This window comes from Barbatula barbatula, assembly GCF_947034865.1.
Source record: "Barbatula barbatula genome assembly, chromosome: 13".
Classification (NCBI taxonomy): domain Eukaryota; kingdom Metazoa; phylum Chordata; class Actinopteri; order Cypriniformes; family Nemacheilidae; genus Barbatula; species Barbatula barbatula.
Window position 1 is genome coordinate 22,830,865 of NC_136776.1, and position 16,442 is coordinate 22,847,306.

Sequence of the window (16,442 nt, forward strand, 5' to 3'; positions counted from 1 at the left end):
TGACAGAATCTCCCTCCATCGGCTTCACTTCACCCATATCAACACTTGTGGTGTTTAAGCAAATTGGAATTAAGACTGATGTTAAGTTTTGAGTGTGAATCAGGGGCCGCATGTATAAAGTAGATGGGAATAAAAGAGTGTCAAAATGATAAGAATGATGTTGTTCTTATGAATAAGTGTGATGCATAAAAGTTCCTTAGTGAAGGAAGACTAGGCCATTGAATTATTTTGGAGTGATGGAGTGGTAGGTAACGGAAAGACCATGGACTTCACAACAAAGAAACAACGTGTTTGAGTTATATGATGACATGGAATTCACAACATTATATGAACTCAAGTCTTTCTTTGTACTGGGGTGTCACAATATACACTGCAATTTGAACATTGTTTTTCAAAAAAAGTTGCTGCATTTATTTTATACGGTATAATGAAATTTTAATGAATGATTATAAATGGTTGCAAAGTAAAAGTCAAAAACTTTCCAGAAGAATAAACAATAATTGCGTTTTGAATAAAGTGAAACACCTTTAAACAGAAAATATGTTTTCTTTGTGTGCATTTGAGCTGTTTCACAAGTGTTTAAAACAGTGGATTTGAAGTTAGCGTACAAACCATAAAATGAAAAGTAGTTCGTGGAAAGTCTCAGGTGAAGACTTTCCTCCAATAGGCGTGGTCTGGGCGGGGCAACGCCACGCGGAGGACTTTCTCCTCGTTGTTTGAATCCCTGGCGCGTGTTTTTTGAAAATGCAGACCATGATGTTACACAGAGAATCCAATCCTGCAGCTATATTACACGGGCGGCACAATTTCTACGGATATCGGTAAGTTGCATATTTGCTTTATTAAATTGATCCGGTATTACATTTTGATGTATCGTTATCGAACGCTGCAGAAATTGAAAGAATAATGGCAAAGAAACGATATGCGTCACACACGCACAGTGCGTTATATTAATTTGTTTTTAATATTTTAAAATGTTTTGCATGAATCGAGCCGATTTTTTTAATAAACGGAGTAGAAAACGTCGCTCAGATAACAGGTTTCCCTTAAAGTGAAAACGAAACCGAGTTGTTTACTTTTAACTTTTTGAATCGAGCTCCCGCTTTATTACCGGAGCTGAATAACCGCCACACGCTCGCGCTTCAACAAATGTATGACGTCACGTTTGTCATAACTTTCTGGCTTTCTTTGGTTTCCAGATGCTGTTTATCTGTGTTTGTGCTGTTAATAAACACTGGTAAGACAAAAACATATGAATATATATTCATTAAAAATATATTTGACCCAGTCCATGAAAACCAGGCTCAAAGTCTAGTTCTGAGAAAACAAGCATCAAGTTTTGATTTCAATCCTTGGAATGACATTACTCCGTCAATATTAAAGGTATAGTAAGGTTACATTTTAACAGAATGCTCTTTACATCATGAAGGATGATTTAACAGCCAATAACAACAAAAATAAAACACATTGGCAGGGTTTTCACAGACTGGGACTTGATTAAAGAAATCAATAAACTGTTTGAATATTAAAATTGTCACATTGACATTTCTAACGTTACAATGTTCCAAGTGGGTTTTAAATGATTCAAATGATTGTCTCTGTTTGTCAAGTATCTGATAATACATCATGGCTATAATACGTTCAATATATAATGTTAAGTAATATTGATAAAGCTGAACTTCTGTTTTCTAGCTTCGTCACACTTGATAGTTAAAGGTATTGAAGGAGAGTCCGTCATCTTGGACTGCGTCCACAAAAATGTTGAAGTTGCAGAACAACAAGTTGAGGTTCACTGGAGACACAACGACATCGGGAATGTTTTTGATATCATGCACGGCAAGATTTCTGTGAAGGAACAGCACTCGGAGTATAAAAACAGAGCATCTGTTGTACTTGAAAAGTGCAAAAGCGGCAATTTCTCTCTGAAACTGAGAAATCTTCAACGATCTGATGAAGGAATGTACATCTGTTTTGTCCCGGCCCTGGATGTTATTCAGAATGTAGAACTGGTTGTCAAAGGTGTGTTGTTACTTACATGCATCTGGGCATAAACTGGAGAGAGCAGTATTATCAGACTTTAAAGGGGTCATGTGATACAGCTAAATCGAATCGGTTGTTGTGGATGTAATGCAATGTGTATTCACGATTTAAGGTTCAAAAACACTTTTTGTATTTTTCACATACCTTGCATGTTGGTATCCTCCTTTTCCCTGCCTCTCTGAAACGTCATCGCTCTGAAAAGCGAGGTGTGCTATGATTGGCCAGTTAACCAGTGCGTAGTGATTGGACGTATACTGCAAGCATTCAAATCATACCACCAACTGACGTAGATTTGTGGTTACAAAAGGCATTTCAGGCATGTCTGCGTGAGCATTCGCCTTTAGATAGAATGCACCTTTTGTTCCGACGCTACAATTGTTCATGTCTAATACATGCATGGGCAACTTGTAACTCACCAAAGACACAGAAAAACACGTATTCGCACCATATGACCCCTTTCCAAACTAGAAAACAAACCTATATGTAATGCAGATCCATATGAGAAATTTAATCGGTAGCCATGTTATTATTTGATTAGTTACTATCATATCCGTTATTATGGTACATAATACACTATTAGCTCAGCTACTTTTTGTAAAATTTTCATAATGTTAATTTTTATAAAATTTTGTTTTCAGGTCGTATTGCTGTAACAGAAGAATTGTTCCATGGATACAGAGCTGGTCGGTTAACAAGTCAAAGTACAGACACAAGACTGGGACTGATTCTCCATCTCATCCCTGTATTTGGATTTATTATGCACATTATTTAAATGTGCTGTATTACTATACATAAGGGACTGATCAGAGAACAAAAGTTACCCAAGTTTACAGAACCAGATGAAGGTAAATGATGCCTAGGTGTGAAAAACATTTGTAAAATTGTATTTACATTTTTGTTGTTGATTTTTTTACTATCTAAATGGTTTCATTTCAGATTTAAAAATAAAATGTTTAATATCAACCAATACTAATCATATCCTTTTGCCCTAAAATGTAACCCAACATTTTGCATAAAATGAATCCAATAAGATTTCAGTAAAATACACAAGAAAGCACACAGGTAAGCGGCCAGTACAAATTGTATTGTAAGAAAATAATTAGTTTTGATTTCTCCATTAAATGTAAAAATGTCTCGTTGAAGATTTGAAGATAACCATACTAACAGACACGTACAGTACAGTTCAAGTGACGTAATAATTTACATCATACTCACCCAGCCAGCATTCGTTCCTTTCCAAACATGACAACATACAACATTGACTTTAGTATTACACACATAATGGCTTTGCCACAAACTGCATTTTAGCTCTACATAAAGACATCCACGCGGATCTGAAGTGTCACACGCTTACCAAAGCAACGAAGTTCAAAATCAAACGAGTTATTGTGGAAAAATCCATCCGGTTATGGCATTTTGTCCGGGAGGAAAGTGGCTTGTGCTGCACCCTTTCCCAAACAGTCAAAAACTCAAAAGAGTTTTTATAAAGAAACTAAAACTACAAGGTTCGTGAGAAATTAAACCATGCTTGTACAAATCAATCTGAGCACAAAAATCCTCAAGGCGTGATTTCTCAGATGACGGCATGGGTTATTACCATGAGTTATTTTTAATGATCATAAAAAGGCCAAAAGGTGCTTTTCTTTACTCTAAAAAAAATCTTCTAAAAACAAACAAAACGTTGACGCACGTCAACATCTGTCTGCAGCACGAAATTCTTAAAAATGTCTTTAAAAAAAATCCAATATATTATTAGTATGAAAAAGTGCTAGTGAGACATCGGTCACTGACCACGGCCAGTATCCAGCGAGATCCGTATTTTCAAGAGCAGGCAGCTTGAAACTCAAACTTCATCTTTTACGAATGCAACATCTGGGTTTGAGAAGCGCCTGGAGATGTTGCTGGGGATTTGGAGCTCCTGTGTGTCTGAGTCGGCGGCGGCTGCGGGTGGGGACGGGAAGAGCAATTCGGTCTCTGGCGTGATGTACAGGGACTGGATGCTGTCCTTGCGGCGGCCGGGTTGCTCGCGACGCCACACGAGAGTGAGGGACTGGGCTTTCCGGGGAGGGAGCGACTGTACAGCCGGGTGGCACAGGAGTCCTGGGGGCAGTTTGACTGTTCCAGGGATGATGGGGTGACGACGCTGGAGTTGAAGCCTGGGAAAAGACAGTGAAAGGAGAGAGGGGCCGTCAGCCCTTGTTCCGTCTGTCTGGACCGGGATGGCAGATGTAGGAGAGCAAGCTGGTTTGGACAACCTTGGCACAACCATTGCTTGTCCTACGATAGGAGAAAGAAGCAAATCAACCTCAAAGCAAGAAAAAGACCAGAGAAGCAAGAAAACCCAATGCAGATCCCAATACATGCTGCAAACACCAACGTCCCACCAGCCAACTTGACACTTTCAAGTCATAAATTGAAGACGACATGCAGCAAGTCTCCTTCCGTCACCACAAACATGCAAACACAACACAACGCTCATGCATTCGGCATACGGGTTGGATAACATCGTAACCTGCTACAGAGCAGATGGCGCCGCCACCTTCTTTAAATGCACCAGGAGCAGCCCGTCCAGACCTGCGCCACATACAACAGGACCCAAACATGGGTGACTACTGCAGAGGAAAGAAAAGAGCACTGGTCTCAAATGATAGGAGTTTGTACCTTAATACTGACCTTCCGTGTCCGGACAGACCCCTCGCTCGTCCAGCAGACTCTCAGAGCTGACCGACGCCTCAGAGTCTAGGTTCTCCTGGTCGGAACCAGGCTGTTCTAGTTCAGGAAGCCTACATGCCAAGTCCTCTCTGAAACACAGATCACATCCAAAACGAGCATTCAAAAGTCTTGCAAGTCTTGATGCACATCTGGTTTCATACTTCATAAATCACAAATGACGAGTTTACGTCTATGTTTTGGGGTTTTATAACATTTTGTGGACACCACATCTACATACTTCTCCTGCTTGATGGATTTTATACGCTCCATCAGGTTTCTTTCTGCTTCCGTGTCCGAATCCAAAGGCTCGTTCTCAGGCACCACACAAAGGTTGGAGGGCGGCTTCTCCCGAACCTACAGCCCAAACAAATGCCAATTACTCAAAATGACACTGACAGTACACCAACACTTTTTTTGCAGTTCCTTCCTTCTTACACAAACTGCAAGAAAAGACAACGTATGTTAAAAGCTTTTCCCTTGTTGCCCAAAAAAGAACCAGAAACAAAGGGAGGGCTCTCAGACTAAAAAATCTTTCAGTTTGGTTAGTACACTAAGACACAAGGAATGCTGTAATTCTTCACAACAACATGCTGAGAGCTCTTTCTAGAAAAGGTGAAAAGTTCCTAGTTTGAAACTCACTTGAAATTATTTCAAGGCGAAGATTTGTTTAAGTCAACATGAAAGGACTTTTGTAAACCCATTTTACCTTTGTAATAGTGCCATATTTCAATGTGTAGCAGTACATTTAACTACAACAAAAAAGTAGGGCAGGATTTAATTGCAGTGTGCAATGAATTGTGGGGGATTTATTCCCCAACCAACATATCCTAATGGCATCTTTGTTCAAATGTATAATCATTTGCTGTTATTGTTTTAACCTTTGACCTTTTAACCTGGCATTTTAATTATGATTTTTTAGACAGGCTCCATTAGCTAAATGTTCAAATGAATCATATACTATGAAATCAGTGTAAAGAAAGTAAACAGGGTTAATTCTGATTTCACGTTGACTTAATAAATATTTACTGAACAATTCTACAGTTTCCGTGGTGAGAGTTTCAAAGCTTTGAACTTAAAACAATCAAACTTTGACTGTTTATTTTTCGCTTTCAACTCATTGAAATAAAAAATATCATTTTCATTGAAATTCACACCACTTTCTGCAGTAACCACACCAGCACACATCTATACCAACGTCATCCACCCGACACCCTACTGAATATCTACATCTACTCTGGAAAACCGCTAACACACACATGCGATGGGTTGCGTGTTAGTATTAGTGGGTAGTGAGGTCTACACTGCATGCACCACACCAAACTCTTGGAGTTCACTAAACCACAGGACATACGTACCGGCTCTTCTTTGTAAGGAGAGATAAACCTGAGGGGCAAATGCCAGCACTACAGAGAGATAAAACGACAAGCAAATAAAGCGTGACCAAAGCGTCTCAAGTTGCCCAATGAAACTGGAAAGTTACCGATTTCTGGGAACACAACATTTATCACAGGCGTGTGGAAACAGATGCGGGAAGGTTAGTCTAAGTTTACCGTGTTTTTTCTTTTGAGCTTCAGCTGATTGACGGCCAGCGCCTCCGCGTATTCAAGCTGTTCGATCTCCTCCATCTTCTCGTTGTATCTCCGAATCTGTTCGTTAAGGAGCATCTCCACACATCTGAAGAAAATTATGATGTTTAAACTACTTTCATAACAAAGGCACATTTTAACTTCATCAAAGGACACAGAACAGCACTTACGTGGTAGTCTTGGCAACATCCTTCATGCTCAAGAGGGGATCGGCGCTATCCGGACAGCGGAGGATGCAGGGAGCGAAAACGATGGCCAGAGAGTTCGGCGTCATCCGATTGCTCTTCTCCTCCGTTGCGACCCTGAAACACAACTGGAGAGTTAGCACATCATGCTTTTTATGGACTTTTTGCTTTTGTTACGATAGTGGAGACATGACAGGAGAGTGCTAGATAGAGATGGGGAGCAGGATCGGCAAAGGACCGCACCAGACAGGAATTGAACTCGGGTCGCCGCGAGCGTACTAGCCCTATATGTCGGCACACAAACCACCAGGCTAATGGCGCCGACAGCACCTGATTTTAAGTACCATTTTGTTTACGTGTTTCTCAACTCATCTGTACCTCACAAGATGAAAAATGAGTCTCTCCAAGGTGTTGAAGTTGGCCGTTGGAAGCTGCTCCAGGACTTTGTAAATGGCGAGTAACTGCTCTTGTTTCTCGGGCAGTTCTGCAGACACAAAATGCGGATTATAGAAATGCGGAAGTCGTAGCGTAAGAGCAGAAGAACAGTACGGTGGATACTGACCTATGGCCCGGAGAAATTCGTTGTAATGCGTGAAGGTCATGAGAGGTTCGGGCAACTCCCTCAGCCACTGTTTGACCAGGCCTGTGATGGCGTGGATGGGGTAATCCTCCAAACAAACAGTCTCAGGACCTTAACAAACACAATGATACACAAACAAGTTGCCTCCATGCTCTGATCTGATTAGAGTGTTCAAGAAGTCAGGAAAGTCTTGGATACTTCACATAAAAGTGAGTTTTGAATATTTCCTCAACGTCTTACCTGCTTCCAAAAGCTGATATAGCTCCTTCATGCGATTGGCTGAGCCAGACTTCCTATAAATGCCCTCTGTGTAAAGGCCGTTCATCTCCACGTGTTCCAGCATTATTTCTAACACAACCGGAACGGGGGTCTTTTCGTTGACCAGGTTGCACACACGCACACCGAAGTGATGTGATCGAGGCTCATCTTCACACTATAGCACAACGTCAAAACCAATCGATTACACCAATTTAACTGATGACCTGGCAAAACATCCCCAAAAATGAGTGAAATTATTCAAATAAATAAGTTAACTTTTTTACCTTCTTGGAGCAGAAAGTAGAGCAGTCGATGGCAATTTTGCAGATGCATTTCTTATGGCAAACCATTTTGCAATCTGAAAGAGCAGGAAGGGTTAAAATTTGTATTTTAACTGTTATAAATATAGTGGTGTATTATAGGTGATCTACATACAGTAGGCCATGAAAGGATGAATGCAGTAAAGTGTTAAATTATGGGGGGAATCATATACTCACAACTACACATGTAGGCCTTCTCCATGCCCCAGATGTATGATGTGCATTGGTCACATGACTGCATGATGTTCACTTGGTAGTGCGTAAACATGTGGTCCAACGGACTCTCCAGCTATATTGAAACAAAACGTTATTGATAAGTAGATCTATAATGATTTAGATCTGAGAATATAATCACAGAAATACTCACACTTTTGTCTTTTTTCCTCCTCCTCATCTTACGGCCTTTGGGGGGCTGCAACAGAATATATTTAAAGTCAGTAACAGTAACAATGTATAAATGAAAATAACCATAATTAACTGAAGAAAAAATAAAAATGACACATTTTAGATAACCAGATGGTGACATTTCTGACCCGGTAAAATACGTTATTTTTATTTAATTGTTTATAATCTAAATTTGTTTACATCGCATTGGCGACGTCTTAGTCGATTTAATAAATTTTTCTGTGTAGTTTCTTAATGCCATTTTGGTGATTTTCAAAGTAGAGAGAAATCTTGCAGGTCATAGACGATGGTGAATGTTCACCTTGGCTGGTTCGGCCTCTTCTTTTTTGATCTCCGCTCGGATAAAGCCGTCCAGAACCGACTGGAACAAATTGACCACCAGCACCACCTCTTCCTTCTTCTTCTCTCCGGCCAGACCGATCACTTTATTTTGGTATGAATTCATCAAACCCTTGTATGCGATCTGAGGTTTCTGTACGTCAGAGAGGGAAGAATAAATCGGTAACGTTAAATCGATATTTTATTGTGATATTGTTTTGTTGCCTCCTTAGTGGGTGGGGTCTTATGTGGGCTGTAACTCACAGTGAATGAATACATGCTCTTGATGTTCTCTCTGAACTGCATGGTCGCGGAGATGAAGATGTGCTCCGTTCCCGACAGCTGCTTTCCACGCGAGCGCAAGTCGTTCACCTACACCGCAAGAGAGAGAAAAGAGCTATGAGCTCACGCAAAACCTTCTGATAATCAAGGCATAAAATAACTTTTTTAAATCACAATACACATTGATTCGGTAAATGACAGGTGTCTCTCTCAGTTGACAGACCTGGTTGCCCAGAAACTCGTCGAGGTTGCGCAGCTCATTGGCGTTGGTGATCACGCGGTTGAGGGACGAGTTCCACTGCTCAGACGAGCGTGCGCCCGAGTGACTGATCATTATGCTTGGCGTCCGACCGAGCCTGTTGGCGTGAGGCTTCGAATGTTGCGAGCGAGACGGAGAACCTGCTGTGAACGCAAACAACAGAATGAACGAAGGAAATGTATTCTAGTCGTGATGAACAGTGTGTGACGGTACGTACCTTCTCTCTCTTCCAAAGCTGAAGCCATGCTCGACTCTCCATCTTCAGGGGTCTGAGCTTCCTTGTGTGGACGTTTCTTCAGGATCTTTCTGAAGAACCCTGTCGTCCTGTTGTCAAATAAAGAGGATACTCTTACTTTTCTTCAAATATTTGGACCCAGACGACCAATCCAGGATTTATGTTATATATAAGCGCATCAGCGAATATTTGTAGAGAACATTAGTAATTAGACACAAATACACCTTTGATATTATTTAGATATAAATAGTCTCAGAGGAACACAGAATGGTGTAAGGTGACATCAGACAGTCCAGAATTTCAGGAATCTGTCTTATCTCGCAGCAGATCCTTTGCATCTATATAAGGGAGTGAGGAACCTACACCAGACGTCTGATACACAAGCGCTACTGATGTGAACCAGGACTAGTATTTTCCCATGAGCCCTTGTTCACATTTCCTCTGTGACTCATTCTTATTACAGATTGTTAACCTCATTTGTAAAGTGTCTGCTAAATGACTAAATGTAAAGTTAAGACTTATTTTCAGTTCTAGGTGTCGAGATGCAGTGTAAATAGTTTGAGAGACTCAGTCCTGCCGGTGGGGGAGTTTGTCAGATAAGATAACCCAGACACCCCCTTGGATAGCTTTAAGAAAGTAGCCACGGTGGGGGTCAAATTCTTTAAAAGCTTTAGGACAGACATTATATAAGACCTGGCCCTGTTATACATGCGTAATGTGTGGTCTGGCCTAACAATAGCTGTAACATCCTCTGTCCTCAAGGGGGCGACCTTCAAATGTCTGCCTCTTGTTTCACAAGATTCTTCTCAAACTGTTGCTTCCAACTCCAAACAGACCAAACATGGTTGCGGTTTACAAAACTTTCAACAGCAGCATCTCTTGCAAAACAAACTTGCGTAGCTCGATGCACATGGGTATTTATGTTTCTGTCGCCATGTACACTTGTAGGTATGGCAGTACCTCTCAGGTGTGGAGGGCTGGATCGGCAAGGCGTCCTGGTGCCCGTGACTCTCTTGGTTTCTCTCCTTTAACGTGCTGTGCTTTGCTCCGTCACAAGCGTTTTGGGTTCTGGCCGGTATCTGTATAAACATTCATGAAGAAAACGAAGTTAGTGTTTGTCTAGACTCAATTTTCAGCGTTTTCATTATTACTGAAACAAATTAAAACTTCCTGCGAAGACAGGAATCTAAAGTGGCTTTTATTGGTCAACTGGGTCAATACTGAGAGTGATACATTTTATAGATCAACACCTTATTGATCCAATTTTTGGAGAGAAATTATATAAAGAGAATATTATATAAAGGGAAAAGACTAAAAGGAAAAAAAGCCATCACCATCCATACGATAAAACCATGCATCATCCAATTCATCTTCAAAGGTTTTCCAGTTTAAAAAACAGTATAAATGAATTTGTGACAGATCAACAGTTGCACAGCACAATTTCTCTGCTCATTGGAGGGCAATCTTTAATTTCTCCCATAATTCCAAGCGTTTCTTCCACCAGCAGCCGACGCACCAAAACTTTCTGCCCGCCATCTAACATCAGGCAGCTATACGACACCTGCTCTGGACTCATGGTAGACAAAGTCCATAACTCTGCATCTTCCATTTCAATACTTTTAACCCCCAAACAGATTCGTGCAAGGGCGAGTCGCTTTTTGCATCTCAGGCGACCTCTGTTCTAAATCAGCCAGAGAACACCAAATTAATTTGATTAAATAAAACAGAATATTAAAAGAAAGTTATTTAGAAGAGGGAATGTGGAGCCAAATCTAGGTCAAAACATTTTCAAAACTGCAATTTATTTAATTGCTTTAACTACAAATTTTCTCGAATTTTAGTGTTGCTATAAAAGTCACAGAAAGGTTTGTTGATCTACAACACAAGCTGCTTGGCGATTGGTTATCATTATCGTCTCCACCTCTGTGGCCACGATGATGTCATCAAAACAGCAAAGGAATTCGGCAGGTGGGTCAAACAATTACAGATATGTTTGGAAAACACTTCGGATTGAGTGACACAATCATGGGAGCATGTACAATGAAAGTGTATTTCAATCAAATATTGGAATCAAAGGCGGCGAATGCCAAGTTTAGTCATTTGGTTACAGTGTAAACTAAAAATAGGTTAAAACTAAATTATAAGCAAGGCACAGAATCAAAGCATTCAATGAGATTCTCATTCTCAATATTACTATCAATTCAAAATCAAGAGTTACCTGTGATGGACTGTCTAAACCTATCCTGGACATGTCATCTAGTGATACAGAGATCACTCGTTTCCTGGAGAACATAGAGAGAAAGCTTTAGTGTTCAGAATGTGTCCTCAATCTAATTAATAGTTTAGTCGTAAATCAAATCAATCGACTACTCATTTAGTTGTCCAGTAATTGACTGAGTAATGCGCTAGCCATTTTGCGACAAATAATGAATAATTTGACAACAAATGCTTTGACAATCACTTCTACAGTACAAAACTATAGTCATACTGGAGAAGCTTGATGTTCTTGTCTTCCAGACTCTGCGGTCCTGTTATGAGATTTTCTGGTTGAGTGCTGCTTCTAGAGGGTTCCTTTCTCTTGTTGGCATCTTCTTTGACAGGTGAAGGTTTGGTGTTGAGGATGCCTGGGTCACCGTAGCCGTTTCTTCCCGTTACAGACGCAGGGATGTCTAAGGGTAAGGTGGAAGGCCGGACAAGCTCGTCTCTCTTCACCTTGTCCACCTTCCAAGCCACAAAGGTGTACTGATCCAACTCTTTGCTGTCTGCCCGCTCCTTCAATTTGCCCTCCGCTTTACTGGGACTCTCCAGAGTTTTGCTCTTCAAGGAAGGGTCATCTTTTCCAGCCGAAGCTGCCCGTTGGTTCTCTCTCTGATTGTGCTCCAGACCACGTTGCCTCCGGAGCTCCCGCTTCTCCTGACTTCTGGAAGCCGGGAGTTTGGAGAGCGGAGGAGCTCTGGTTTTGCTTGGATCAGTTTGGGGTTCAGACGTTTTAGCTTGTGCACCTTCTTCTCCTGAATGCGGGGAGGATTCACTCTCATTTGTGCGCTGGTTCTTCAACACCTCGGGCTGAGAGCCAGCCTCAACCCAAGGAATCGTTTCAGAATCTCTTTGCTCCTTTGAGACTTGGATATTGGGTCTGCCAGTGTCTTCAACTGTTTCTCTATGTTCTGGTACTAGTGTCCCGTCTCTTTCAGGTTGTTGACCTGATGGTTTTACAGTTGGTTGCTGTAGTCCAGTCTTCTCTTGCTTTTCTGCAGCTTTTTGCTCGGCTTTTAACTTCTCTTCCTGTGCACGCCTTGCCGCTTCTTCCACCTCTGCGAGTTGTATGGCTTCTTCTGCCTCTCTGAGATTTCTGGCTTTTTCTTCCTCCTCTTTGAGTGTTCTGGCTTCTTCAGCTCGCCTGCTTTCTTCCTCCGCTTCCCTGACACGTCTTGCGGCCTCTTCCTCTTCCTCCCTCCTTTTCTCTTCCTTTAGGAAGTGGTACCTATGCGACCAAAAAACATCTTATTATATAATATACCGACAGCTCTTTCGATATTACCAAAAGCACACTTGGCAAAGGTGGCAAACGTTTTTTCTTTGGTTGCCTTATGTCTCAAATTAAAACACCAATCATGTTTTTGTAGACCGTACCGTCTGCGAGCCGAGTGGCCTCTTGCAAGAGCCTGTATCTTCGTGAGGGAAACTCGTCTTTTTTTATATTCCTCTCTCTGTCTTGAACCACGCCATGCCGCCTGGATCAAAACCGCTGCTTGGTAGAATCTGTCTCTGAGGTACCTACGCCAAGAGCGCTGTAGACAAGATCAAACCAACGTCATACACAAGCACAAACCTTTTAGACTTAATGCAAGATTCTGATATACCTGAATCAAGACTGCCCCTTCTCTCATTCTAATGAATTCCCACCTCTGCATTTTGGCTCGAAACGAACGTTGCAAAAATATGATTTTGTGCATGACATCTTTATGTAAGATGTCCTGTAGCTTTTGCCTTTCAAGCTCTTTTAAGTACACCTGCAAAACACAAACGATATCAGCCAACGAGCCCAGAACCACATCTACAACCTCAGAAGATGAGATTGAAATAAGACCTTGGTTTTTCCAATCTGGTAGGTAGTGTTGTCAAAGCCAAGCTTGTGCAACAGAGATGAAATATCCTCCAGGGATGCGGTGTTCTTTGGCAGCAACACACGAAACTGCTCGATGAACTCCTGTCGTGCATAAAATAAACTTTGTTTATTTATACTTCTCATTTGATGGTGTAGTAACAAAATACAATTCAAACATGCCTTTCGTGCAAAAATCTACACCAGTCTAATAAGGGGATTGTTCAAAAGCTAAGCAATAATATTAAAGTTTATATGTACTATCAAAGGTTACCTGAAAGGTGTATTTGGCTCCATATCCTGAGCGCCTGATGCGGACCGTCTCCAGCATCCCCGTGTAGCGTAGCTGCTGCACGATGAGCGCCTCATCGAAACACATTTCCTTCTGCATGTCACAAACAGAAATAACACCCAGACAATTATCAGACACAACTCGTATGAATAGTTTTCGAGGAAAAACACAGGCACTTAAAGAAAATAGGGTCAGATATGAAGTTTAGGACAACAGACCTTCTCAGCATTGGATCGAAGACATCGAATGAAGAACGGTTCGGCTCTTCCCAGCGTCTCCAGCAGCTTACTCAAAGACGTCTGCATGATGGACAGAAATCACAGCATCATTCTAACCACTTTCAACAGAGAAACACATGCAATGTCTTCCACATACAGCGTCCATTTGACTATCTAACATTATTAGCATTTTATGACATTATCGTTTGAATGTTGATCATCTAATGTCACTAGTTTTTATTCGTTGTTCCAGTCTAGTGAGCTGCCTTGCTGACAAAGTAAAAACATGATACATTTATAATAGTGTTAAGCTTAAATGAATTTATTTCGTATCGTCTGTCATTTAAGATTTATTTTTGCCTTTGTTGCTTTCTGCAATACATTCTAAGATTCATGGGTCCCAAGATGGTACATCAAAATTTGGCCAAAACCATTTATCTTAGGAGGCAGCTAAATTGTTCCCTTTATAGACAGCAAACTCATTTTGGAACATAGCATGTGTAAACAGCTGTTTATCAACTTGACATGAAGGCTAATCTCAATTTTTTTTACTTGAAACTGGGCACTGATGCTTGGAGGGCGTTTCTTCTTGTGGAGATGCAGCAGAGACTTGGTTGTGCGGTCATGAAGGCCAACTATGAATTTTAGAGAACGAGAGTCCAACAAGTTCTGTCCAAAATACACAAACGGAGAAGAGAAAGTGAGTCACACACAATAAGAAACATTTTTTTTGCGATTGCCTTGGATACATGACGGCATGGAAAATCTTAGTCCAGTCGGAGCTACTGCGGTAGAGGTTTCTAAACATTTACCGAACAGCACACATGTAACGGAAAACCATAAACAATGGCGACTGAGCTTAACACTTTCGCAAATAATGATGGAAACGAGGATATTGCAGCTGTCTTGCGAACCCTAACAATCTAAAAGTGCTACGAGTATGTATATATATGAATATTGCTAAAATATGGTAAAACAGCAACAGTATATACTGTTTAAGCAAGTCAGAGACATTTGTTGGGTTGTGCTCTACAACATTAAAATGTTCAAACCAAATGCTACCAGCATCTTTACTTTCATATAGGTAGTTTTCGGCATGTCTTTTGCTACTATAAACTAGTCGGATGAATCCAGCGAGTGAAATCTCACCTTGGGAATGAGTTGCTTGCTTTTGGGGTTCTTGTTCTTCCTGTGAAAGAGAAAGATGAGCTTAGACCTTTTGTTGAGATAAGAATCGACTGCATGCGGCGTGTTAGTGGAGTGAGTCATGTGCCGGCCGACAGGAATCAAGAAACGGCACCTAAACGCTAGAGAAAAGCTCAGGCCAAGCGTTCAACAAGCATACATTTTCAAATGGATCTGGTTAAATAAAAGGGGAAAGAGTCCAAATTAATAAATGAAATGGGGATTCATTTATACATGTACACAAGCTCTACAATTCATCTGGAGTAACGGCGGAGAATCGCATAAAAGGTCACTCTTTACATTCCTTACGAATTATGTTTGTGGTAAAATGTATAATTTTTTCACAACTAATAAAACGTTATAGACTTGACGATTTGGTTTCCGGGTGTGTTAAACCCATGCGGCACGTTAGCATGTGGATATCATTCCGAGCTAGCGCGCTAATGAAGCTCACACTGTTTGCAGCTCATAAAGTCTGCGTTTCTGTAACATACACCTCTAGAAGCTACAGGGAGTCATCTGAAGAAATAACTGCCATACGTGTTATATGGGTTTTATTAAAGCAGAGTTAACAAGAGTTTGAGTTATGAAGGAAATCACAAGCAGTAACGCTGCTAAATCGGTAGCAATTCCAAACTAGGCTTGGCATAGAGCAAGAAGTGTTGATTGCGATGCCAACTGAGGTCACGGCTGTGGATCCTGCGCCGGAGGGCATTCAAACTCACTGGAGGGCGTGGCGGGGGAACCGCAGGCGACCCCAGGACTGCAACAGCTTGCGCGGATCTTCCCCATCCAACTGCAAGTCCTTAATAGAGTTGATGATTTGGGCATGCATGTCCCTGATTCGACCCAGAGCAGAGGTGCATTGTGGGAGAAAGGGGGGAGTGGAGGGGAATGAAGAAGGAACAGGACAGAAACTCATCACCAATGTTATTAGACAAGAAAAAACCCTCCAAATAAGAAAAAAAAACACACCAGAATGAGGGCGTTTGTCATTTTCGGGGGAATCGTTCCATTGAGAGTCAGTGGTGATATCATGCTGGTTACGGTGTTGGGAGCTGACGGGGTGTTAAACTGTGAGTGGGCTCTTTGCTTTGTGAAGACCCTTTATCATGCACTGCTTAACTTACCCCTGGGATCAGAACTATAGGAGGTCAGACAGGGTGGACTCGCAGCGTGGGTTGGAGACGTCGCTTACTGCTTCCTCAAACCATAAGAGAACCTTCACCTATAACCAATGTTTCTAAAGGGAACTTCATGGCTTCCTGCTCGCTTGGGAGAAATTATAGGTTACAATATCCCAAGAGGGCTTTATGGGGGATGTTGTGGAGTACTCGAACAAACCAGGTTAAGTCAAACTCTGCTCCGCTCCTTAATTACAGAAAGAAGTACAAGCTTGCTCTGCTAGTTTCAGGCTTCCTTCTGAACGTGCTATTTGAGTTTGCTCGGAATACCAGAAAGC

General features: G+C 41.4%; 2 protein-coding genes across 36 annotated transcripts in view; one reads left to right on the plus strand and one right to left on the minus strand.

Annotated features, from left to right (window-relative positions):
• Positions 1–726: 726 nt before the first annotated feature.
• On the plus strand, positions 727–3,005 carry LOC306902518 (ICOS ligand). Its single transcript, XM_079471136.1, has 4 exons — positions 727–821; positions 1,200–1,237; positions 1,693–2,019; positions 2,679–3,005. Exons 1-4 carry the CDS (start codon positions 745–747, stop codon positions 2,810–2,812), a joined length of 576 nt encoding a protein of 191 aa, XP_079327262.1. The 5' UTR covers positions 727–744; the 3' UTR covers positions 2,813–3,005.
• LOC306902459 (myosin IXB) overlaps positions 2,727–16,442 on the minus strand; it is a 36,101-nt gene continuing 22,385 nt past the window's right edge. For 3 of the 35 annotated variants that reach the window (XM_079471021.1, XM_079471043.1, XM_079471030.1), the window contains 28 exons: positions 15,706–15,819; positions 14,945–14,984; positions 14,348–14,464; positions 13,796–13,876; positions 13,560–13,670; positions 13,271–13,390; positions 13,044–13,193; positions 12,814–12,971; positions 11,669–12,664; positions 11,399–11,462; positions 10,697–10,861; positions 10,141–10,259; positions 9,163–9,269; positions 8,910–9,088; positions 8,669–8,776; positions 8,388–8,558; positions 8,049–8,093; positions 7,859–7,970; positions 7,646–7,719; positions 7,344–7,536; positions 7,086–7,214; positions 6,902–7,007; positions 6,509–6,640; positions 6,303–6,426; positions 6,108–6,155; positions 4,991–5,106; positions 4,714–4,841; positions 2,733–4,317 (listed from right to left, as the gene is read on the minus strand). In XM_079471021.1, coding sequence (XP_079327147.1) covers positions 3,884–4,317; positions 4,714–4,841; positions 4,991–5,106; positions 6,108–6,155; positions 6,303–6,426; positions 6,509–6,640; positions 6,902–7,007; positions 7,086–7,214; positions 7,344–7,536; positions 7,646–7,719; positions 7,859–7,970; positions 8,049–8,093; positions 8,388–8,558; positions 8,669–8,776; positions 8,910–9,088; positions 9,163–9,269; positions 10,141–10,259; positions 10,697–10,861; positions 11,399–11,462; positions 11,669–12,664; positions 12,814–12,971; positions 13,044–13,193; positions 13,271–13,390; positions 13,560–13,670; positions 13,796–13,876; positions 14,348–14,464; positions 14,945–14,984; positions 15,706–15,819 — 4,441 coding nt within the window. In that variant the 3' untranslated portion in view covers positions 2,733–3,883. Of the gene's footprint in view, positions 4,318–4,487; positions 4,615–4,701; positions 4,842–4,990; positions 5,107–6,107; positions 6,156–6,302; positions 6,427–6,508; positions 6,641–6,901; positions 7,008–7,085; positions 7,215–7,343; positions 7,537–7,645; positions 7,720–7,858; positions 7,971–8,048; positions 8,094–8,387; positions 8,559–8,668; positions 8,777–8,909; positions 9,089–9,162; positions 9,270–10,140; positions 10,260–10,696; positions 10,862–11,398; positions 11,463–11,668; positions 12,665–12,813; positions 12,972–13,043; positions 13,194–13,270; positions 13,391–13,559; positions 13,671–13,795; positions 13,877–14,347; positions 14,465–14,944; positions 14,985–15,705; positions 15,820–16,442 lie in introns of those variants that run through there. The other 32 variants (XR_013787450.1, XM_079471024.1, XM_079471023.1 and 29 more) reach the window with 32 other exon arrangements.

Coding starts and splice junctions, on each gene's coding strand:
- LOC306902518 (XM_079471136.1), top strand. CDS start 745: ATGCAGACCATGATGTTACACAGAGAATCCAATCCTGCAGCTATATTA. Junction 822..1,199: donor CACAATTTCTACGGATATCG/GTAAGTTGCATA, acceptor TTTGGTTTCCAG/ATGCTGTTTATCTGTGTTTG. Junction 2,020..2,678: donor TGTAGAACTGGTTGTCAAAG/GTGTGTTGTTAC, acceptor TTTTGTTTTCAG/GTCGTATTGCTGTAACAGAA.